Source organism: Pyxicephalus adspersus, chromosome 4 (assembly GCF_032062135.1).
Source record: "Pyxicephalus adspersus chromosome 4, UCB_Pads_2.0, whole genome shotgun sequence".
Taxonomy (NCBI): Eukaryota; Metazoa; Chordata; class Amphibia; order Anura; family Pyxicephalidae; genus Pyxicephalus; species Pyxicephalus adspersus.
Genome location: NC_092861.1, coordinates 41,661,275 through 41,686,657, shown reverse-complemented (window position 1 = coordinate 41,686,657; position 25,383 = coordinate 41,661,275). Strand labels below are relative to the sequence as shown.

The 25,383-nt window shown below is 37.4% G+C and overlaps 1 protein-coding gene across 2 annotated transcripts in view; it reads left to right on the top strand.

Moving 5' to 3' along the window:
- The window catches only part of ERICH6 (glutamate rich 6), a 43,429-nt gene extending 26,221 nt beyond the window's left edge, over nt 1–17,208 (top strand). Inside the window, exons 10-14 of one of the 2 annotated variants that reach the window (XM_072407946.1) lie at nt 924–1,075; nt 1,648–1,733; nt 5,338–5,493; nt 14,719–14,959; nt 16,769–17,208. In XM_072407946.1, coding sequence (XP_072264047.1) covers nt 924–1,075; nt 1,648–1,733; nt 5,338–5,493; nt 14,719–14,959; nt 16,769–17,062 — 929 coding nt within the window. In that variant the 3' untranslated portion in view covers nt 17,063–17,208. Of the gene's footprint in view, nt 1–923; nt 1,076–1,647; nt 1,734–5,337; nt 5,494–14,718; nt 14,960–16,768 lie in introns of those variants that run through there. The other variant, XM_072407948.1, reaches the window with a different exon arrangement.
- The last annotated feature ends 8,175 nt before the right edge of the window (nt 17,209–25,383 follow it).

The window sequence follows — 25,383 nt, the reverse complement described above, 5'->3', positions numbered from 1 at the left end:
GAAGTCTAGGGAAAAAAATCATTTTTATCAAACTTATCCTTCCTAGATATGAAAGCACTCAGAGATCTAAAAATCGGTGTTATATTTTGCGAGTACAATTTGTGCCTCTTAATGTTTTTAATGTTTTGGTTGATCAGTTTATCTGATATAAATGTTATCCCAGTTGACTGTCCAAGATTACAGATTCAGGGGTAAAAAATACACGAAAAGGAGTGATGAATTTAGGGGGGTGAAGTTCCATATTACTTCCTGAAATATGATACGTTATGTTGTACAGTCATACGGTACAAATTAGGTTCAGAGTCGAGTTTTATTAGATATTTACATGGAGGATACAGAGTCAATCAAGATCTGTTGAAAAAAAGTATTCTAAAGAATTCAGGGCTGGGTCAGGGTGGTCTTAAGCAATAAATGAAATGCTATTCAATCAGACATATAATTATCCATCAGCATATAAAGAGTTAAAACAACACTCTAGAGAATAGTACAAAGTTACATAATTTTGGAAAACATGTTTTATTTCAGCAAATGTACTGGGAGTATCAGTATCAGTAATGTCTTGTTAGGTAATCAAGGTTCAAGTATCTTTTCGCTAGCTGTGGTACTTATAATTCAACAAATATGCAAATATAACATAATGCACAGTATACAAGCAAAAATAGACAAAAAGCATTACATAACCTATTACATCTATGCCAACCCTATTTCCCCAAAATGTTATTATTAAATCTTTTAAGTAATCGAGCTAGTTTTATTTTCACTGAATAGGTGCCTGGTCCTGTCTGGTTGACAAATCACTCCTCAATTAAAGATTGCAAGATAGTTATATCTGTTCTTTGTCAAAGAAAAGTCTATACAGATGGCTATTCCATACATATTACAGCATTGTTTTTAATTGGTTCTTTTTTCTGTTTAAATAACAGTTGGGAAGCCAATGAAAACCATTTCCTACCAGCTTTCCAATGCCCCTCCAGTAGGAGACAACTGGACCATTGTCCCGGAAGAAGCAGATTCAGTAACAAGTGCAGACCTAAATGAGAATGAGCTTTCCCTCTGTGACTTTACAAGTGAAATGGTAATCAGAAGAAATTTAAGGAAAACAATTTGTGCTTTTTCCCAGTAATAAAATATGAATAACGTACCAGTTCTTCTTTCCTCCACATTGTTGGTGTTGGTCCTTCTCTGGTAAACAATTGACTTCATCCTTATTCACTGGAAAAAATAAGGACCATGTGGGATCTGAACATTAGAAAAAATAAAGTAATGTAATGTTAATGCCACATAGCACACCTACTCCTGGTAGGTAAAGACCTGATTTTTTTTCTGCTGTGGTTTTCTGCCTGTGATTGGACAGAAAAAGGAGAAGCAGCTGACGGATGATCCTATATCTTATCCTATTAACAATTTTTCTGCATGTCTGGAGTACAGTTTATTACTTGATATCAACAAACACATGTACATACATTGATGTTTTATCAGCTTAGACATTGGTGAATACAGCTAATTAAAAACACAAAATATCAAGGTGACTCAATTCTAGAAACTTTGTTAATTTGTGTTGAAATGAGCCTTCCATTGATTCTTACACTTCTTTACTTGTATTATATAAATTGATTATGTCACATACAGATTTATGCTTTATTTCAGATGATGCCAGAAAGATTTGTAGAAAAATATTACAGAACAGGAAGGAAATTCCTCACAATGTTTCCAGATGGGACTGCACAGATTTTGTATCCTTTGTATTTCAAACTTTACATTCCTTTTCATTATAGATGCCTTGTTTGTACTTGACAGTTCGATTTTTTCAGAATTTAATGTAGTTGAACACTTGAATTGCTTCATCTGCTGTTTTGAAGTGATTTACATTTAAGCACAATCTGTACTGGTGTTATTTTATTTGTTTTACAGCTGCAGATAAATGGAATTTACTAAAAGTAGCAATGGCTTAACACAGATGAGAGGTGGGATTAAATCTTAATAAAAACCTGAGATCAGTAATGAAAAAGAGCACAAGGGTATAGGACTAATTCAGAAATTGGATGCTATTTACCAGTCTCACATAATGTCAGATTTTGTGCATTTGTTCTCTTTATTTTTTATACTTCTATCAAGGGGTAGGTGATTGTTGGGCAGAAGACAAAGGAGAACGGTGTTAATTGGAATTTACTGTTTGTGAATACCTGTTTGGAACCATATGTTCAATTCACAAGCTTTTAACCATTCCCAACCAGTGTTCCTCCAATGGTTAGGGGTTTCTTGAGCTTTAGCTGATTGACCCTTCTATCTGAGAGCGTCCGTTCCTCCCAGGTTCAATGCCATTTCGCAGAGCCAGTAGTGATCTTTTAGCTATTTAGAAGGGTGACTTTTGACTTTCTCTGTAAGGGGCATTTTTTCTTGATTATCACCATAATGGGGGCATTGTTCCCATCAATGTTCAATTGATTAGTTTTATTGGGGGTTTCTTGAGACCCAAACATTATTTAAAGGGTTCTGGGGTAAAAAGTTTGAGAAGGATTTGACACAAGGATAATATTGGTTGTTAGTCATGCACTTTTCAAATCTATTGGCTTTAATTTATTTTTTATTATGGATCCTTATCATATTTTGCTAGCTTTGTGAATTATTAATATTATTATTATTATTATTATTAATAAATAAGATTTATATAGCGCCAACATATTAGGCAGCGCTGTACATTAAATAGGGGTTGCAAATTACCTCAGCCTTGTACTGTGTTCTACAGAGTTTAGAAAATACCAGGTCTAAAGTGTGTCAGGCTATGTGTGTGGGGCCATTGATGTTCTAAATGAGTCCAAATGATGAGGTAATGGAGAGCAGTTTGGCAGAGGAGGGAAGGTTGGGCTCATCCATTGCAACATTAAAGTCACAAAGGATGAGGGTGGGCAGGTCATGGGAAAGAATGTGTGGGAGCCAGGATGCAAGGTTATCCAAAAATTGTGATACTGGGCCAGGGGGGCGGTAGATAACAGCAACAATGAGGGGTAAGGGGCTAAAGAGTCGGACAGAGTGGACTTCAAAAGAGATGAAAATGAGAGAGGGTGGGGTAGGAAGGACTGTAAGTACAGTTTGTTTGTTGCCAGGTCTAGGGATAGTTGAGTTGCAGTACGTTTCCATATTAGTATGTTTCCATATTAGTGTATGTGTGTTTGTGGTTGGGGGGTGTTCCTATAATTGTACGATAGTCTGAGATTGACTCCATTTACTACAGTAGACCAGTATAAATAATTTTAATTTAATAAGGAAGGTTAGAACCTCTCACAATGGGCCTGATTTATTATGGATTTCCAAGACTGGAGAGGATACACTTTCATCAGTGAACCTGGGTGATCCACCAAACCTAGAATACATTTTATGAAAGTCATTTATATTTGTTAGCAATTTTTTTCAGTCCTGGATCACCCATATTTCCTCCAGCATTGGGGAGCTATAATAAATCAGGCCCAATGTTTATATTGCCACTGCTGCCTTTTTTCCCAGGTGACTTCTGTACCTCAATTTCTTTAACGGACATCACAAGGGCAAAAAGTGAGGGACATCTTAAAATAAAATAAGAATGAAGTCATGTCAATAATTTAAACATGCACACACACAATCCAAAACATAAAAAATAGTGTTAGAGTTGGATTTAAAAGTTTAACTATTGTACAATTATAAGAACACCCCTCAACCACAAACACACATATACTAATATGAAAAAAAACATACTGCAACTCAACTATCCCTGCTTAGCACAGAATTTTTAAAATATTTCTTCCCTTGCTGCTGAGATCTGGGGGAGCAACTCTTCCACTAACTTGAAAGATTCCCTTATGTGGGTGCCCTTTACCATCTGTACATGAAACACTACATTACTTTCAACATACAAACTTTAATAGCCAGTCAGTAGTAAGAAACTCTTAATCCAGTGTACAGCCGCATGCTAATATTGATGTCACCGGGATTCAAGAGGAATTATAAGAAAGCTCAGGATGACAATTATAATAAATGGGCACTATCACTATCATTTGTGATCCTTAACTTTCTCAGGATCCCTCAAGAAGCTCCAGTGAAATCATCTTGCCCACTGGAAGTCCAGGTGTAGAATAAGTATTTACTATTTTATCTTATACTCCATTCTTGTGCATATGGAGTATAGTGACAGTGACATAAGTGGACATTTAATTTTAGTGCACAGTTGGCTTCAAAGGCACCAGTACATTGGAGTCTGGCCTCAGACATGGATGCAGTCTCGGTAGCAGCACATGATAACTGTTCTCAGATTTCAGTCATATTTACACTTCCTGCCTGGGGCTACCATACAACAGTCTTTGAGGGCCACAAGCTGGTCTGTTTTTTATTTAGGCAGAGGAGGTTCTGACACGTAATATACACTTAACTAAATTGATTGTTGTCTGTTGGTGAAATACTAACAATACTGTCCTTGAGGACTGGAGTTGGCCAGCCTTACTATAGATGATCTGTCTTCATGGATAGTTAACTTGGTGTTAATACATTTACCGCTATAGGTAATACAAAGTTTTCATTTTGCAGGGCTAATTCCTAAGTGCAGTAACTCATAGCAAGAAACCAGAGACGTTTGCATAGGTCGGACCAGTACAAGATTAAATTTAAATGAATTGCTATGGGTTATAGTACTTAAGTGTATCAAAAGCAAAAACTTTTTCTGCTTGTCCACGTATACCTAATGAGGTTTGTGCAAGTACTGTGAAAAAGTATGGGCTACATATACTGTAAAGAAGCACAGTTTATCACATCTGGTATTTTATGGTACTTGTGGGGATGTGCTGTGGTGGCATTAATATATTATATATTATATTCAATTTCTCTGCTTGTTTACACATTAGCATTGTATTCAAGAACAAACCAACCTGTCCATCTGCTTAATGGGTCAGCCCACCCAATGCTGATATACTGTATGATTATGTTGAATCACCTACCAGCTTCTTATGTCAGTCAAGGACAGTCCAACAATCTGCCAGCTAACTCACCTTGCTCAGTTTTTTTCTCATTTTAGTTGCCGGACATAACCTGGAACTCTGACAGGAAAGTCTTAATCTGGAATCACATAAGGCACAATATGTCAGGGGGCATTTCAGTCTAATGGCAACTATATGAACAATTTTAGGTAGATTAAATCTATTCAGTAAGCAAAAGATGTCACGTATACAACTGATGGCCTCTTTCCTGAAGATTCATTATGTCTGGCCTAAAGAAAGTGCAAAACATAGGATATACCTGGCAAAAGACTCTTACTTCATTTTGTGCAGACATGCATGTTGTATATATTTGTCTATTTTTCTTAACGTTCTCCAGCTATCCATCAGGTAACATAGCGATTATAATTGTTGCAAGTAAAGTAAAAGAATCAATCTGCATTGTTCAAGACGATAAAGATCACAAAGCAGAAATTCTGGCAATATTTGGCTCTTCTGGGAAAGCTACGTGCTATCACCCTAATGGGATGGTATGGTATGTTTCTCACATTACTTTTATTTTTACTTTTTATCATATTTTCATATATTATATGTACGGTTTTCATTACAAATATTTATAATAAGAACCTTCTCTAAAACTTTTTTTTCTCCATTGCACAGTTATTTTTGAAAGGTCAGTTGGCATCTATGCTCATATTCTGTGGTATTTCCCAGGCATTATAAACTCCTGGCATTTGCATCATACTTTTTGGGGATTTCCAAGAAAAACGGTAATCCCCAATTAGCTCTGAATCCTGCAATAGGACAACAGGTTGCTCTTTGTAAATAGTTGTAAATTGGAGATTTTTTTTATTTTTTTTTATTAGTAACCAATAAAAACAGACATTTACATACTTCAAACTGGTATATACAAAAGACATTGTCAAACAAAAACATGAGGGAGCTTACATTTTTGTAAAAATATTCATATCCAATAACTTTTATACGCAGACAATAAAACTCCCATTGGAACAATAAGCAATCTACTATCAAGTTTCATTGATTACTGATTTTATATTAAGAAAAAGAGAAAAGGGAAGAAAGGGAAGAAAAAAAGGGGGGGAGGGGCTGGTAAGGGACAGAAAAGAGGACGAGATGGAGGGGGGGTGGGGCTTGATAAGCAGTGGAGGTGCCATAGTGTCACAGTAAAGGGCGGAGTAGCTGAAAATAATCTGCAGTGGCCTTGAATTCTTCCCAATAATACCAGGTACGTATTGGTCTGCGTGTAGAGCGGTCACCTGCACTCATAAGCTCCTCCATATATTGAATATCGTTTACCCTGGTCAACTATTGTTGCACAGTGGGCGGAGCAGTTTGTCTCCACAGCGGGGGGATGCAGGCCTTGGCCGCATTTAACAAATCGTGCAGCAGCGACCTTTTATAGCATTTCCTCGACATTGCTGATACATGAAGCAGAGCAAGCTCCGGTTTATCCATACCTCTGTCAGCTTTTGCACAATATCAGCAACAGCGGCCCAGAATGAAGTTAGACTAGGGCAGGACCAAAACACATGTAACAGCGTACCTATGTGTTGTCCACAACGCCAACACTCTAAGCTAGTGTGTGGAAATAGTTTCGCCAGCCGATCGGGGGTTCTATACCACCTCGTAAGCACCTTGTAGTTAGATTCCTGACAACCATTGCTGATAGCGGCTTTGTGCTCGTAATATAACATACACTCAATTTGATCTTTTGTAAATTAAACACCAAGGTCTCTCTCCTATTTAGTAACAAAATACCGCTGTGAAGGGTCTTGGACTGTCAGTTGCATTTTATACGTATGGGAAAGCACACCTCTCAAGGGATCGCCTTTTACACACATACTCTCCAGCGGGCCAAGAGGGCGGCCAAAATCTTGAGCGGGCGGCAGTGACTTTATAAAATGTTGAAATTGGATCTTTCTCCAGATACCGAGATTAGGAAGAGAAAGGTCTACTTGGAGCTGGTCAGTAGTGGACCAGAGGGAATGGTGTAGGAAATGAATAGCCCGATAAACACCACTCTCAATCCATATCTTATATACTGGGTCTCTCCTGCTAATTGGAGATTTTTTAAAGCATGATTTTGTTTGAAAATACTCATTTTCAAGAACTTTTCATTTTCCACTTTTGTTGTATTTTAATCTACTATTGAACTACTAAGGAATGAGAGTGTGTTAAGAAACTCCTTGTATGTAACTTAATTGGACATCATTTTGATGAGCACAGGCTCCCTGCCAATCACCACAGTTAACTACATTCACAACATTCATTTCCAGTACTAGCCTGTTACTAATTTTAACCAAGCAGCTAGTATTCATAAACCTAATATGTACCTTAGAGGAAATGGTCAGTTGACAGGTTCTTATTTATTTCTTGAAATGTCTTTTCCCAGAACTTATTATGTCATTGCAGTCATCACATATAACATCAAAGTAGACCTTTTAGGCTATTTAAAGTGCTTAGATTAGAACAAAATTATACCTGACAAAATGTGATTCTATAATATTGTATTTCATGCAGGACAATCTTTCTAAACTCCTTATAGGCTTGTTTCTGACAATGATGATGTACATTTTAGTTATCTGGAAGTCTAAGATACACAGTAGATACACACACATGTAAAGCTCCACGGATTTGAATGATCCAGATGACTCCTTGACATCTTCAAAAATAATGTCATGTCTGGAAATAAACTAGTGACAGCAGAAAAACAACAACCATCAGAACTTTGATTAGGCAAAAAAAAATGATATTTATTGTCATCATCTTTATCATGTTAGTTTTTAAATAGTGGTAAATGATTCTGTATAAGTTGCTCTGTGCAGAGTATCTGATAGCTTTAACTTGTGGATTAACAATACCTTCCGAATGAAAAAAAATTCACTTAAAGGGGCTCCCTATTATTACTGGAATAATTAAAACCCCTTTCCTGAGGCTGCCTTGGGCTATCATACCGCAATCATGCTACTAAAATCACCCTTATGTAATCACTTTTATTGTGGCACTTTCATCGTAATTAGAGGTACTACAAGCAATTGAGCATTATGTCATTGTGTGACTGATCTGCTATGATAATGCAGTTCTGCAGTTTGGTTGTGTAGTGTAGTGTGATCCCCATTTATCTATCAGTTTTAGCTGCTTCCTCACTGAAGAAGCAACTGCTGGGGCATGATGTTTTGTTTTGTTGGTACATTCGGAAATCGATTTGGTGCTTACACTATAGTCTCCAACTGCGCATGTTTTCACTGTGAGAAAATTGCAACTGTTAAAATGACACCCAGTTGCCATAAGAGACATAACAGTAACATTGTTACTTTTGTACTCATTTTGTTTCAGTTATCTGCTGATCAAAGAGATGAGCTTTAAGCGGCATAAAATGTTAGTTAAGGCTTAGGTTGGGTGCACAGGTGCAATTGTTCTCATCTGATAATCTTAAGTGTGTACAGCGCCTGTTGTCCATCGTCCGAACGACTGTGCTGGCGGATCTACAGACGATGGACGATGAACGATTGTAATGGAAGTGAAGGGGGAGAGAGCGCAGCGGGGTGCCGCTCCATCAGTTCTCCCCCTCCACTCTCCATAGAGCAGAACGGTGCAGTATGTAAAACACTCGTTCATGCATTGTGCAGTGCTTAGTCGTTGGAAATGATCCTTTCCAAAGACAGTTATTGCACATTGCCTTAGTCTACACCGACATTTAAACCGTCCCCAGCTTTTAAACTGAGGCTTTAAAACCCCATGTTTTAAATTCCCATGCATCCCAATGGGCTAATCTACGTTTCCTTGAGGCACATTTATGAGCATTATCTATAACACTGCTTGCAGAGTTTAAAAAATTAAAACACGGGGTTAACACTGGAAAACCCGGGTAAGCGCTTCCATTGATTTCAATTATAAGTACTTAGGACATAAACTTGTTAAAACCGCTGGAAAACGCGGCATAGATGTTTTCAAGCGTTTTAAAGGCAAGCCTTAAAATTCTAATAAAAGTGCAAAAAAATGGATATAAACGCAGTAGGAACGTTTACATGCATTTTTAAAAATGTCCGTGTAGACCCAGCCTAAAGAAAGTTCTCTATGATTCAAAATTTGTAAGTGAGGTTAATGAATTTATGTCAACTTTGCCTAAGCTTGTCTTTTGCCTTTATTACACTGAAGCCACCTTTGGGAGCATTTGTTGGTACATCATTGTGGTCTTTATCTTTGGCCTTGCAGTGGCCCTGATTTATTAAACCTCTCCAAGGCTGGAGAGAATACACTTTCGTTAGTGAACCTGGGTGATCCAGAAAATCTGGAATGGATCTGGTCCAGGATTCATACGATTCGCTAACAAATAGCAAATGACAAAAGAAATCCATCCCAGGTTTTCTGGATCACCCAGCTTCACTGATAAAAGTGCCAAGGAGAGCTTTAATAAATCAGGGCCAGTGTATCTTTTAAGAATTATACTCTTCCTTATTATCTCCTAATAAAGCAGAGCTGTCTGAATTTGGTAATTCACCTTTTACTCCTGCATCATATTTCAACCATTTTTAATCTTGCATTGTTTAAAATCTGTACTAATACTGGTGTTTGTCAGGCTCTGGAAATATATTGAACAGTTGGGGGGAAGATCTGTGTATTGGATAATTTGATCTATATTAGATGCCATTAAAGTCCCATTTTAAAGCTATGATTCATTTTGGTATACATTTAGTGCAAAAATACCTCATATTTTACATTTTTATTATCACAGTAGGAAAATCAAATTAGGGCCATGTACCTGCTCTTTTGTTGCCCTTCATTGCAAATATGAAGACATGCTGTCTGTATCTGTACTGCACTGTTATCCATATCTGTTATGCTACAGTATTTGCCCCAGAATTTTTCTTTTTTTAGCATGGTGGGAGGAAGCTGTAGGCGGGTAGTAGCCTCAGTATTGTGACCCAACTCTTCAGTAACCACTCAAAAACAGCCAGGTGCTCGCCCTTCCCCCCTCCTTTGTAGATGTTATGTGTTTGTCTTAGTTCTTAGTTTATTTTTTTATTATGGGGTGCAACAAGGACCTGTTATAGGCTTCCTTAATGTGCAATAATAATATAATATAGTTAGCCTCTTTGTCCCAGTTTTTTTGAGTAATGTCTCAATACGTTTTTTGTGGTAAATATCCGCTAATTTAAATAGTGCTGTCCATATGCTTTATGTATGGATGTGATTAATAATTTGGTTTGGATTTTTCTGTAAAGCAACGGGTTTACTTGCGGGCACATATATAATACGCTCTTGCTTTCGATCTTGTTGCACTTATGTTCTTTGTGTTTGTACCTTTTTGTTTTTTGCTCTTTTTTTTTCTTTCAATGTTTTTCTTGTTATTGTTATACATTGAAAATTTTTCTTTCTTTTTGTACTGCAAAATTTAAAATTTAATAAAAATATTGAAATACAAAAACAGCCAGGTGGTCACTGAAAAGTGTAAGGTGGTGCGCCCAGGTAAAAGAAGCTGGGGAGAATGTGCTATGCTGTATTACTAATTTCTCACAGATATATTTCTAATTAGAACATTCAATACTTGCATATTTATCTGTATTTTCAATAGATAGTCATCATTCTATATGTAGGCTGGATACACACATACAAGGATCTTTCACAATCTGTTCCAACGACAAAAGACTGCATGGTGCATGAAGGAGCATCGCCATGTGGAGGGGAGGGGGGAGAACGAGTGAGCGGCACCCCGCTGGGTTCTCTCTTCTTCACTTTCATTACGATTGTTTGTCCTTTGTCTTCCGTGGATCTACAGGACGGACGATGAGCGCTGCACAGACGCCAGGTTCCCGTCCAATGCCGATTATCGGACAACGATTATCTGACGTCTGTACGTAGCCTTACAGTAGCCCGTTTTGTAATATCTACATTTAAATGTATCATGTTAGCTCCTTCTTGCAGGTACAGTATAGGATAGCTAGCTAAACTCAATGACATAATAACATCCTGCAGTAAAAAAAGATAAAGTGTTTGTCTAGTCACCCATCAGTTGACTAACCTTCTAAAATGCAAATGGACAGAAAATGTTCAGCTTATAGCTGACTAATCGTGCATTGTTTGATCTAACACTGTCTGCTTTGAGATAACAGTGTCCAGTATCCACTAGCCACAATTTTACAACTTCCTTTATTGAGAAACTGCAAACCTACGCCTCTGTAATATAAAAGCAGTCAATCATCTTCTATCTGCCGTCTCTGATACTTATATGATTTTCCAGTATTTTTAGAAAAGACGAGTAATGCGGTTTTCTGTCACCCAGCTGCCAGAGTAACTCAATATATATCAAATAATGTATATCTGCCCTGGTTAATCTGAAGGTTCCATATGCATTACCTATTTGGAGACTGAAATAATCAGGATCCATATGCATTTACATTCATAACACTGGAGATTCAGTGTGACTTGTGCAGAATATTTGATCAGTGTAGGTGTCCAAAAACATATCAATCTTCACAGTAGTGAAAGCTGGAGAATGCATATTGTTAGTTTACAGGTGCCGCCATATTGGGGATTTGCCATTTCCTACAAATGCCTGGACTGAAAATTTCCCTTTAAGTTTAAACCCGATATCTTCATTTACCTGCTACTCCTATGTATACAGCTGTCACCACCATATGTAAATTTCTGATATTTTTAAAGTGAAGGTGGTGTGGAATAAGAAGGTTGGTGCAATCCATAGTGCACTAATAAATTAGTAAATAAATGTATTAGTATTAGTATAAGGTGTCTTTTCAAATTCACACATTTGACTCGTGAAATGAGGCGATATGCTAGGTGAAATAGGTGAATTTTAATATCACTTACATATTCATCTAGGTTTTATTGAGTTTATCTTCTCTTGACAACATTTTTAAAAGTCACATCTTTCTTGTAAGACAGTATATTAGTCAGTTATTAGATTTATCCCACGCAGCAGGAAAAGTAATAAACACTCATCAGCAAGCTTATGCAGACTCGGTACTATTTTCATTCATCTTTACTGCAGTCGTTTATTTTAAATTATTGGATGAGTGAAAACAGAAATCCTGCTCTTTCCAAAGATTACGGAAGCCTTAAATCCTTTTCATTGTTTTGCTGAGATGAATAATCTAGAGACCTGCTCGATATGCTAGTGTATGTGGAAATGTATAAGGGATCACCAACAGAACAAGACAGAGATTATATTTCATTATCTCATACCTATAGATATTTGGCATGGAATATTTTCAGCCACAGTTATATATGTTTCCCTATTTCCGGCACCAGGTTTACCACTGGCAGCTCCAGTGTTTGCTGGTAGTGTTGGTGTTAGGGTGGCTGCATTTATTTCCATTTTAAGTCTACATCTTATGATGATAATTAGAAATTTGTTATACCCTGCCTGGCCAAAAACATCACACAAAGACTTGTCTATGTTCAGACTTGCCGTTTATTGTTTTGGGGTGTCTGTTGGCAGCTGCTTGATGCCCAGGAGTGTTTATAGGCATGACTGTAGAGTTTATAAAAGTTTGCAAACACTTATGTATGCAATATAATAGTGATTCCTTTTTAATTTCTTTTTAACTTGTGGTGTTATGGATGTATGACAGCAGTAGTCACCAACCTTTTCAGTCCCGCGGAACTGCGAAGCCTGGTGTCACTCAAAGGGGAAGAAACTTCCCCCAGAATGACGTCATGATGCCAGAACCCGTCCACAACAGAGACACAACCAGCCCACTTCATTAAGCCTGGCCAGTGTGCCCCCCCCCCCCCCCCAAGCAGGGTCCTTTTTCTGACCCCTCTCGGGGGTGCACCGGCCAGAGCCGCGGACCACCAAACTTTTCTTGCGGACCACCAGTGGTCTGCGGATCACAGGTTGGTGACCGCTGCTGTAAAGCATATAAAGCGCTGCCGATTATCACTATCACAGTTTTTTGCGGTTTTACAGGTGCACACAGTTTTGAGGCTTGGCTTATTTAATATCTATTCAACATATATTTTTTTTGTTAAATAATTTAAGAATATATTCCGTTTGTATGCATTCATGTTTTTAGTGTATTTTACTGAAACATTTATAAGGCTTTCAGAAAACACATAATGGTTTAAGGGTTTGAAGTAATTTTCTATTCAGATACGCAGACATTTATTTGTGTGCAAAAAATAAAAAAGTGCTCCGACAGCAAAAGGATTATTGTTACCGCATGCAAAATATATATTATATATAGAAAGAGAGAGAGACAGAGAGAAAATAATGACATGTGATAACCATGCCAGCCTATCATGGATCCATTTTAAGCTCGTTTGTGGGGAGATTATCTTTCTTTACTTTCCATGAATTTTGCTTCTAACCCTTGCACTTCACTTGTGTTGTTAAAAGGAAGCTTTACAATTTTGTGTTATTTATATTTCAGTATTCTTGTTTTTTTAAACTAATATTTAATGTTCCTTTTTTACCTATTTTTTATTATCGGTACAAATAGATTTACAAATTCACATTTAATACAAAGTGTACCATAAATTTCCGTAAATTCGATGGCAAATATTTATTTATACTTCCAGTGTTTTACTTTGTCCCAACCTGTATCAGTGTTCATTTTGCTGGACAGTTTGTAAATATAAAGGAAGAAATATGTATCTATATAAAGACACATGAAATAAAAAAAGGAGGTAACATACTGAATTTTTATACTGAAATGAATTGATTCACTCACAGTTTGGAAGCCCCCCTCCCCCACCATGTAATTATATGGAAAGTCACTCCTGTTCAGAACTGGTTAGGAGGTAAATTTAAACAAATGAAGAATTAATCATAAAATGCCTGTAAGAACTTTAACAAACTGATGGCTCCTGCAGAAAACATATGGTTAATTTTCAGTTTGCTCTTTGCCAGAAATGAGTTGTGTTTGTAGGGGGGGGGTGAACATATTCTACATAATTACAGAGGAGGGAGGAAGCTATGTTCAGAGCTGCCTCCTGTGAGAGAGACAGACATCCAGACTTCAGGGAATAGCAGCATTTGTTGAAATCTGGGATACAGGTCCAACTGACTTGATTTATGCAGATGTCTGGGGGTACATTAGGTATGTGGAGTGCACACTAATCAGTTGACTAAAGTACAATAGTTTCAACCCATTTGTTACCATTATTCTATGACAACGGGGGCATCTTTGATTTCAGGAAGGAAGAGAATGGAAATGGTGGGGATAACAAGCAATTTGTGCCTCGCCATCATAGGATTACATCAGACACTCTTTTTTTAAGTGACTGGGCCTTTAGGGGTTTGAAAGCATGCTGTGAGTGAGAAAATGGGTAATAGACAGTAAAATCTGATACAAACTATCGCGCTGTTCTGGTAATTTCTACAGCGTGTGGATCAGGGGATTTTTCGGGGCACCTTTTCTCAGTTCTTCAAGTGAATCCAGATTTAATTATTCAAAGCTCCCCCCCCCATTCTTTGTCACATATGTAAATGTCATCCCATATTAAGAGGACTGATTGTGTGTTGTGTTTAATATTTTATTTTGCCGGACTTATAATGACTAGGCAATAAAATTGGTTGTTGTTATAAAAAGTTATTGAAGTGATGTTTTTTGTTTGTTGAAAATGATACAAACTAGTAATGTGCTGCAGCCAAATTAGCCACAAGCTATCATTATTGAGTTGGTATGGTTTATTTACTTATTTCGTTTTAGCTTAGGTTCGAGTGTACTGATGCAAGATTCATGTCACTGTTCAATTTGTGTCTTGATATATTTAGGTTGAATATAAATCCAGAAGGAGGACAGTACTTGGACAGCATAGGCAGAAGAGTCAGGAGATGGCACTGGAAAAGCAGCGATTCTGGTGAACCCTGTGCTCAGTTCAAGCCAATCTTCATATCTTTGAATCTTCAAGTGGGTGTTCGAATAATTGCCCAAGACAAGATCTATGTATCTTTTTTGGCTATGGGAAAGCAATCCAAATTCAGTGTTGGAAGAAAACAACTAAGAAAGTCACAGGTGAGATGATTCTAATTATTATAGCAATTGGACTCGAATTAGGAACAATGGAGTCCAGTTGATCAGCCAGTGTCTAACTACTTTTATTTTTTAAGGTCACACAAACATGATAGAAAAAATGGTTGTTATGAAGCTCTTCTTTCAGCCACTGTTAGTTATAAACCAGTCAGTCTTGTGCTGTCATTTAACTAGTACAGATAAGAGCAGGTAGGGCAGTGATGGGCAAAACACTCTAGATATTTAGGGCCTGATTTAGTAAAGCTCTCCAAGGCTGGAGAGGATACACTTTTATCGGTAAAGCTGGGTGATTCTGCAAACCTTACATGGATCCGTTCCAGGATTGAAAACATTTGCTAACAAAAAACAAATGTCTTAATAAATCCATTCCAGGTTTGCTGGATTACCTATGCTCACTGCTGAAAGCCACTCCAGCCTTGGAGAGCTTTAATAAATCAGGCCCATAGTCTTTTAATGTGACTCCTAACATCACCAAAAGGCTGGACATATTATTTAGTAATGCTACAGAAAGCTGTCAGGGACTTCAGACTTGCAACAGGTAATGGTCAAGAACTACAGGCAAAGAATGCAAAATAAATTAACTACAGGCATGCAAAGAAATTATCAAAGACTATTGAAATGTTATAAAAATGGCCAGACTGCAGATATGTTCCAAGAGATGGTCAGATAATGCAATCATGCTAGAAAAGATGTTGGTGACATGGAGTCATGGATAGAATACACACTACATGAGACTGATAGAGATCATTGCTACTTTACAAATCAAAGTTTCCACATTTGTACTTCCAACAGTCTCATTAAAATTTACATTTAAATTTAGGATCAGTTAGGTTTCAGAGAAAAAAAGTATATAAAAAGAGAAAAAAGGATGGAAAGTTTGAAAAATGTTTTTCTTCGTTGACTTCAATAAACACAGAGGTAAGGAAAATCACAACACCTGTCTGTATGGACTCCAAGGGCTATGTAACAGATGCCTAAAGGATCAGGTTGGACACCAAAGAAGCAGGGAATTGTCTGATCCCTTACTACACTGAAATGCTGTATATTGCAGACATCTGCTTCATACAGAAATGTAAAAAAAAGGTAATGGAACCAATTATTATACGTCAGTTCATTAATCATTCTGATAATTACTAGATATAAATGGGACTTGTTCATTTGAGCAAGCTATAAATGTTTTTTTCTGGGTGCCAAAAGTGCCTAAACAATTAAAATGATACTCCTCAGTTATATTCACGCAGCCCTAAAAAAATAAAGCATTGTTTTTTTATTGTCACTACAGTATTATAAGAATAATTCATTTTACACTTCCGTTTGAAGTGGAGAATAGTAATTGTTATATTGTGATAATTAATAATTGCTTAATATTCATATATATAAGAAAACAACTTTTTATCATAATGCACAGGCACAGAAAAGTGTCAATGCCAAACATTCTGGAGAAATTTCAGGGGCTGGATTAAATGAGGACATTCATTACATCAGTTGATGCTAGCAATCTTACATTTTTTGTGAGCTGTTCTAGTCTACAACCCCCTACACTGAAAAATATATAAATCAGTACGGGAGTTATTGATTTAGTATGCTGGCTGGAGGTATATAACGGTTCACTTGTGACCTTCATTCTAATAATCAGTATGCCTATTTCCCATATACCAATAGCACACTCTATCCAGTTTTTCGCTCTTGATGGTAGATGTGATGTATGTCACACATTATAGAACTGGAAAACAATACAATTTCCTTATTCTACTTCACTGTTCCTCACTCCCTTGTCTTTTTTTTTTAAAGGTGGAAGAAAATCAAGCTGATAACCAAAGCAAAAAAACATTGTTTACAACACAAGAAGATGAACTAATTCTCTTTGCAATCAAGATCAAGTTCCTCAGCTTATTGAATAAATGTTATGAGTGTTTGAAATCTCCATCGAAGAAACAGTGGGACAGGGCTAAGCCTCCCTCCTTTCTAGTGGCCCAGGCACAGAAACTCATCTACCTCTGTAATATCAGTGACATTAGCACAGACGTCAGCACCTCAATCTTGGATATCCTTCGCAGTCACGTGACCTGTGAACTCCCATCCTAGAACGCATTTAATTAGCATTTAATTCTTGCAATCTTCTTATAAAATATGTTGCCCTTTTAATATTTCATGTACAATGAAATAGATATGTGGCTTTTCCTTTAGACTTCACAATTACACACTAATATTAAAAGTGCCATATCAAAGCATGACTGAGTGCCTGGTGGTAATTTGTGCATTACATTACTATTATCAGATGTATGCCAAGAAGCAAGGATCCCAAAGAGGGGAGAGCACAGAGATGGCTTTATAAAAGTGTTTCTGCTCCTATAATAACCAGACAGAACGGTGGGGTGGGGATATGTACACACATAAGATTACTGTCACTGGAAACAATCTTTCATCATTTATTCCAGTGACAGATGCCATTCTGTTCAGGAGAGGGGAACAAGGAAAGCACTTTCAATCAGCACCCTACTGTGCTCACCTTCATAGGAGTAAACAGCAGTTGTTCCCAAGTGGTCACATATTGATCCACCAAGATGGATCCAAGAATGACATCAGGGAACTACTGTACAGAAGTCAGAACTCTGCCCAAGACGACCGTCTTGCTCATCTCAGGCAAAAATGATTTGACTTGTGAATGCACCCTAAATTAGAGGATTAGGGGAATTAGAGCCTGACAACTTTTTATTGCTCATTTGAGAGATTTCTCCATAATTCTTGTCTACTTGGCAAAAAAGTGTATGAAATTCATCCCATTTTCTAAATATTTATTAGATGTCGGAGAGCTTGGAAAATGATGGGAAATCTACCTAACAGAGACAAGGGTAGCAATAACAGGATGGTACTATGCATTGGGGAGTTGCGTTAACATTATCTAAAGAAGACAGATTTGACCTTTCTCTTGAGTCAATATGTTTGATTTAGTAAAACTGTTTGATTGATACAAAGGCATGTCAAACGTAACCCCAAATACATTTTATGTACCATATACAATTTAAAACATAAAATATTATACCTTGTCCCTGGATAGAATAACATGTATGTTTGTACTTTGTATACAAACTTGATACATCCAGTAAAATGTCTTTTGTTAAGTCAAGCTGTTCCTTAAGGACAATTATGAATACTTTTGTACAGTGAACTGGTCCAGCTTTTGCTGGTGACAAAATGTGGGGAAATTGCTTTTAAAAAATCATCAGCATGAATGGGAATTCCAGATGGACTGGCACTGTTCTCTGTTACCATTACTCCCAAGCCAATCTAGGGTTGGTGAGAGGATTTCTGAAAATATTTCCTTGCTGTCTTTTGCATTATACCGTAATACAAGAATAGATACACACTACTTCTGATATATTTGACAATGTTTTGATAATTATCTCTTTGGCAGGGCCAATTTACATTTTTGTGGTGCGTTATTATCAGTTATCTTGCTTGTTATTGTTCATTGCATTAGGCAGCCCAGTTATATGACTGGGCAAACCTAGAATAGATTTAATAAAAAAATTTCCTATTAGTTGGCAAATGTTTTCACTCTTTGACCAAAACCATTTAGGGTTTGCTGGATCACCCAGGTTCACCCATGATAGTCTATCTTCTCCTGTCTTTTTGTTTGTTCACTTCATTGCAGGTGCTTTGTTGAGGTGGCATTCAAAATGTTTCCCACCACAGCACACCCACACACATTATAGTATTGTTGCAGCAAAGCAACAGTGTCCATGGGTCCTTAGGGTCTATTTACACCTTTTTATTTCAGCATTACACTTTTTAATGCACACCAGCAAATGTTAATACACATTACATGTTACAGCACATTGAAGTGCCATGGCACTCCAACATTTTAAGCCAAATTACCTTAAATGTACTTTCATTGCAGCACACCACAACATATAGTGACACCCTTTTGTGTTGCAAAAAGTCATACAGGTCTAATCCATTCTGATGCAGTGCCAGACAATTATTATGATGCCCTTTAACACACAAGGATGCCAAGGTATGAATTGGCCCTTGGCCCGTGAGCTGCATGTGAAGATATTGCGACCAAGTCTTTATATCTCTCAGTAGCAATTAGGTTTGATCACCGTTGTAGCTCTATTTGTAGTGCTGCACAAGTAAAATACAATTGTTGTGAAATTTCTGTTAACATTAGCAAATTGCACATGATGGTAAGACTATACACTAAGTTTGATTGATTGACAGACAAATGATTTCTTGCCAGCAAATAATCCAAACTGTCTCTAGTAGAAGAATAAAATCACCTAAAGAATCCTAGCTAGGACTTCTATTTTTATGATAATTTTCTGTTTTTTTTATCACAAATCAGACTAATAAATTTGTTATATGTAAAATACATTTCCGTGTAATGTGGCATAACCCTTACCATTCAGGTTACAGATGCATAGAATATTCCTATGGGCCTATTAACATCTCTGTGTTACCCATCTGACGTGCCAAAAGTCAACAAAATGCACTAAAATGTTTTATGCACTATTTTTAGCAATGCAGTAACACCACAAGTTACTGTGCTTTGTGGGGTACAGGAACGCTGGTGCACTGGAATGCCATGCAGAACGAATGGTATACCACTGCACCAACGACACCACAAAGCAAAAGTGTGAAGACTCAATATTGTCCAGACACAGAAAACAGTTTGAGTCAGGCAGCACCTTATTCAATATGTTGTTCAAATCTTGGTATTGCCTAGGCACCCAAAATACTTTTCACACAGCAAAATGATGGTGCAAACAATAATAAGAGCATTACATTTAAGATGATATCCAAGCCAAAGAAAACACAGACTATTAATCTAATTTTTACTGACAGATATAGCTACTTGCTGTCATTTACCTTATTAGAAAGAACCAGCAAATAATTTAAATTACCTGAGTAATTTAATTCTTACCATTCTCTGCATTATTTGTGTTGGAATATATGCTGTTCCCCATCAGAGTTTACCCTTTTAAACCCCTTATGCCTGTCTGGAGCAAGGGCTAAGCCTATACAGAACACATTGCTTTGCTAGGTAGAGATTTAACCACTCACTGGCAGTTGACTTATTTGCAGCACATTGACATGAATTTGTTGCTGATAAGTGTCAACAAATGGTTAAGTTTCAGTAATTTATTCACCCATGTAGCACTAGGCTTATGATGTATACTAATTGGATTCTTCAAAATAATGAACAATACTGCCTTTCCATGTCATATTAATTCTCGTGCTAACTCCAGGTCTGGATCTTTACTGTATTTAATCACTATTATCAGTTACTGAAGCAATATTGACCTTTACTGTATAGAAAGACTGCTAGATTACCTGCAGACAGACAAAATGGCCCAATTTGTTAAAGCTCTCAAAAACTGGAGAGGATACACTTTCATCAGTGAAGCTGAGTAATCCAGCAAACCTGGAATGGATTTCGTCTTGGATTCAAAACATTTACTAGCAAGTAGCAAATGACTTTGAAGAGATCATTCCAAGTTTGCTGGATCACCCAGCTTCACTGATGAAAGTGCATCATCTCCAGCCTTTGAGAGCTTTAATAAATTGTTTTTTTTTGCATCATTTCAAAAAATTAAAAAATACTTCAGGTATTTATGGACATCCTGAGTAAAATCGTAAAATCAGCAGAAAGATAAGACCAAGTGAAAAACTGATGGCTTTATACACTACTTTTTTTTTAGCACAACAGGCATATACTGATCAGCCCAAACATTAAAACCACCTGCCTAATATTGGGTAGGTTCCCTTGTGGCTCCAAAACAGCACATATTCATAGATGGATGGATGCCACAAGACTTTTGAAGGTGTCTTTTGGACATAAGCAGCAGAGTCTTCAAGTTACAAGTCCTCCATCGACCTACCTACATCCCATGCTACCTACCTACAGTGCAAAATGCTGAAAAATGCATTTGGAAATTATTATGACCTAGATATTTTAAATCTGACCACCTTATTTAATTACTCCATGGTCGTGTTCTGACAATCATGTGTCTATAGTAGGTGCTTTAAGATAGGGGTCAGGATAGGAACTTTGGTGTGCAGCTACACAACGAGGTATTATGCACTGTGTGTTTCCGTTATTGCCATGTTTTTCATCGATGTTACAGTAACCCATGGCTCCATTTGGTGCCCTTTTAGTAGGTACCACTCAATACATTGAACACCCTCAGGACCTGTAATTTTGGAGAATGCTTTAAAAAAAATCATCTTGCAATCAGAATTTGGCTCTTGTCAAAGTTGCCTTTGCTTCCTACACATCATCTGCATGATCTGAGTGTTCACTTGCTGCCTAGTATGTCCCACACATTGACAGATGCCCTTGTACCAAGAAAACCAATGTGGTTCATTCCACCTTTAGTTTTGACTGGTCAGTGTACATCACCTACAACCTTACAGCAGGAAGATTATTATAACGACATGTCTGACTTGTGTCATTGATGGATTAAAATTATGATTTTATATTTAGGTAAACAAGAGTATTTTCTTATTTCCACTTTTGTCCATAACTTAATTGGGGATAGCTGCTGGTGTTTAGGACCAGACATGAATTAAAAGGTCACACATATTACTTAAAAAATCCAAAATGTGAAACATAATACTGTTTGTTCCTTTATTTTATCATTATTTGTCAGACTGAAGAACATCTTTAGAACACAAAATACTGGTCATCTTCTCTAGACCAAAACCATAATGAGCAGTCAGAATACCAGCTGCAAGTATGCCAAGGATGATGGCCATGAGAATAAATACTGCAGTGCTGTTTGAAGCTTTGACTCCATCCTATGTATTGTGTTATAATAACCAGGACATCTGATACATAAGGACTAAACATACATAAGTATAAACTCTAAAAAAAAAGATACATAAGTCAAAACTCTACTATAAAGCTGACCATTCACACGGCACGCATTTAGATAACTACAACCACTTTAATATATAGACAAACAATGAAGGCAATCTATCACCAACTATTGTTTATTAATTTTTGTACTTTTGATAGAAATATTTGGAGGTAGGTTGCAATAATCTAGATTGGTTTTTTTGCAAGTGAAAACTGATTAAAGGTGCTAGTAAAAATTGCGTAAAGCATTTTTGCATGTATAATGTGTGGGATTCCTTTCTTAGCAAGCAGATATTTACATTTTTTGTTGGAATGAAAATATTTTATTATGAAAACAGAAATTAATGAAATAAATAAATTGACAACAGCAATTATCATAGTTGTCATCTGACCCTGATTCTCCAACACAGTTTTAGGATTTTGGTCCCTGTTAATTTTTTGAAAGTACTGAAATACTAAACCCTTACTATTCTATATTCCAGTGTTTTAGATTTAAAGAATATATAACCACCTTGTTTAGCTCGATATAGAGCAGGAAAAGGTTAAAACCTTATCAGGTTATTTTTTGGTGTCTGGATTCTGCCAGGGAAATTTCATTTCACTTCCTGTACTATGGATGCAGCAGTCAATGAAAAGAAATAACTTCAAAGTGAACAAGTTTTTTATCCCGGACGGTTGTTCGTGGAACACAAGTCTCCATTGGAGTAATTTCACTCATCAATTACTGTTGGATCCCCCCTCCCACACACACACTTTCAGTAGGACAAATAAAGAGAGTGAATCTCACCAACAGGGACACAGGAAGCAATAAAAGTGTATCAGTGGCTCTAATCATTTTCTACTTCATGCAAAGGTAAATAATATTTGCTTTTGCATTTATTTTAACCCTCAATAGTTTCAGTGAATTTGAATGACACATATTTATCATGTTTATCTTCTAATATTACTGCAGAGAATGGAAAAACAAAACCAGTAAAACTTTTCTTCATATTTTCTGGGCTTTTTAGATAAAATTAATTAAGAAAAGAATTTAACATTTATTTGACATTTTTATGCCTGTAACTAACCGGGTATAAGTTATTATTATCAAGACAATACTGTGCATGATCTTCTAACTATATATGCTTCAAAGTGTGAATTTATAAAACAAGATCCTGAGATTGTAAGAAAACTGGTAGTCACCAACATGTACCAACATTTGTACATGACAGTCTATCTAACTCAGAAACAACATCTAAATCTGCATTACAGTCTGCAACCTGAGGACAGATGGTCTCATTAAACAAATCAAAGAGCAATAAAAAAAATGTGGTAACACGTAGAAATGAATCAACATTCATCTTACACTGATTTGTCTTTAGTAAACTGAAATCTGGTTTCTATGGATCCCCTGCATTTTGCACATCATCATTGCTCTTTGCATTGCTTTGTTAAATAAGCCATGAGAGTGGCTAGCACCTGGACAAACAAAAACACTACTGAAGAGAGAAAACTGTCCGCTCCAGCTGTTAAAGACAACCCAGAGCCTAAAGGAGGATGCAGTTTAGGGATTTGTAGTTCCACATACTAAAACCTGCATGAGAATTACTGTGCATTTCAAGAAAGAAAGGTACCATAGTGAACAAAGTGCTTTGAGGTCAGAGGAGCACATGGAATATACAATAGACCTGCAATGTTTGCTGCCATACCATCACTCATATGTCTTTACTAAAGTCACCAGAAGCCATGAATATAGACACATTATGAGCACTGTCTGCAGATGTATGAGCCACAGTGAACTCCTCTGGCAGGGATGCTGCTCTGATGTTGGTGAACTGAACCAAAGCTAAAACCTGAGGATTCACCTTTCTTCTTCTACAGACAAAGTGTTTGTAGAAATACCTTCTGATGTCTCTGCAATAGAAGGTATAAATGAGAGGGTTCAAGAGGGAGTTTGCTTCCCCTAAAACAAATAAAATATCATTCAGCAAGTCTACAAGTTTGCAAGATGTGCAGGTGGCTTGGATAATTCCAGTGATGTAGTAGGGACCCCAGGACAAGGTGAAGCAAATGATGACTATAAGAACTGTCCTGGCTGCCTTGAAGTGGGATGAGTGTGCTGACTGGCTGTTGGGAAGCCCACTGATGGCCCTGGTCCTCTGGATACGTCTATGGTGGCTATAAGCAATCCTCCCCACCGCTGTATGAAGACATACAATAGTAAATAATGCTGGTAGGAAAATAATAAAACACAAAATGTAAAGATAATCCCTTTTGGCTGCATAAAAGAGGCCACAGATGCCGGTGTAGTTGTGGTGCTGCAGTGAGGGGGTTATTAGGGGCATGTGCCCAACCAAGAAGGAGACCAACCACAGGACTGCTAAAGAAATTCCAATGCACCTATTATTCATAATCTTCAGATAATAGAGGGGCATGTTCACTGCCAGATACCTGTCTAGTGATATCAGGAGAAGGGTGAGCATGGATCCAATACAAGGAGTCACTGTGAAGCACAATCTGAGCAGGCAAAAGAACAAATTCCTATCAAAATCTCCATCAAAGACATCATCCAGGGTTTCCAGGATGCACATGAGCCCAACCAGAAGGTCAGCAGCAGCCAGGTTGAGTATAAAGATGTAACTCTTGCAGTGCTTCTTTTTCAGGAGATTGGACAAGATAATGATGACCAGGATGTTGGCAATGGGAATGAAGATGCTGAGAAGGCTATGCAAAGCAGCATAGACTGCGCTGGACATCTTTCTGAGATGTTTGATGACAGATTTGAATTGGAAATCATGTGGAGGTCCTTAGTCTTCCAGATATCCCTCAACCCATTGGAGATCCCCTTGCCCCAGGCATCTTCCAGACCAACATTTGTTCCTCCACAGTACTTTGTGCCTTGGAAGGAACCTGGCATTCTTCATTGAATGGCTCTCTGTTGCTGTGTTGCAGTCTGGTGCACCTGGGTGCTGTGTGTCCCCTTACTTTATAGTCCTTGTGTTAGCATTACAGAAGAGAGCAGCTAGATCTAGTCAATGGAGAGGAGTGGCTTCCTTGGAGAGGAGATCTGCTTCAGCTCCTGACACAGTCACAGCAGATAGAAAGAAGGCCCCTGCTAATAAACACAAATTAATCCATCCCTGGAAGAGAAGTGACAGCAGACTATACACACAGCGATATCATCAGGCAAACAAATGATTCCTGCAGCCACCTTTCCATATAAAGCTGAACTTGCACTGAAGCAATTCCAGGCATGCAAATCTTCTGTTGTCCTTTATTTCAGCACCAGGGACAGCTCCAAGGTATTCCCTACTGATTCCCATCACAGCACCCCATGGACAGGCAATCTAAGGAGCTCTGCAATTCAAGGGGAGCAATCAGACTGCTAAATTGAGCATCTAGTCTTAAAGGTAATTCCATCTTTCTTGTACACTTGAAAAATAAACTCATTGTCATAGTTCATTTATTATTATTTATTTGCGCATTTTTTAACCTAGCTAGAGACTTCCACATGCAGCTGTTTGCAGATGACAGTGGAATGTCTTCTTAGACACTATGGAGT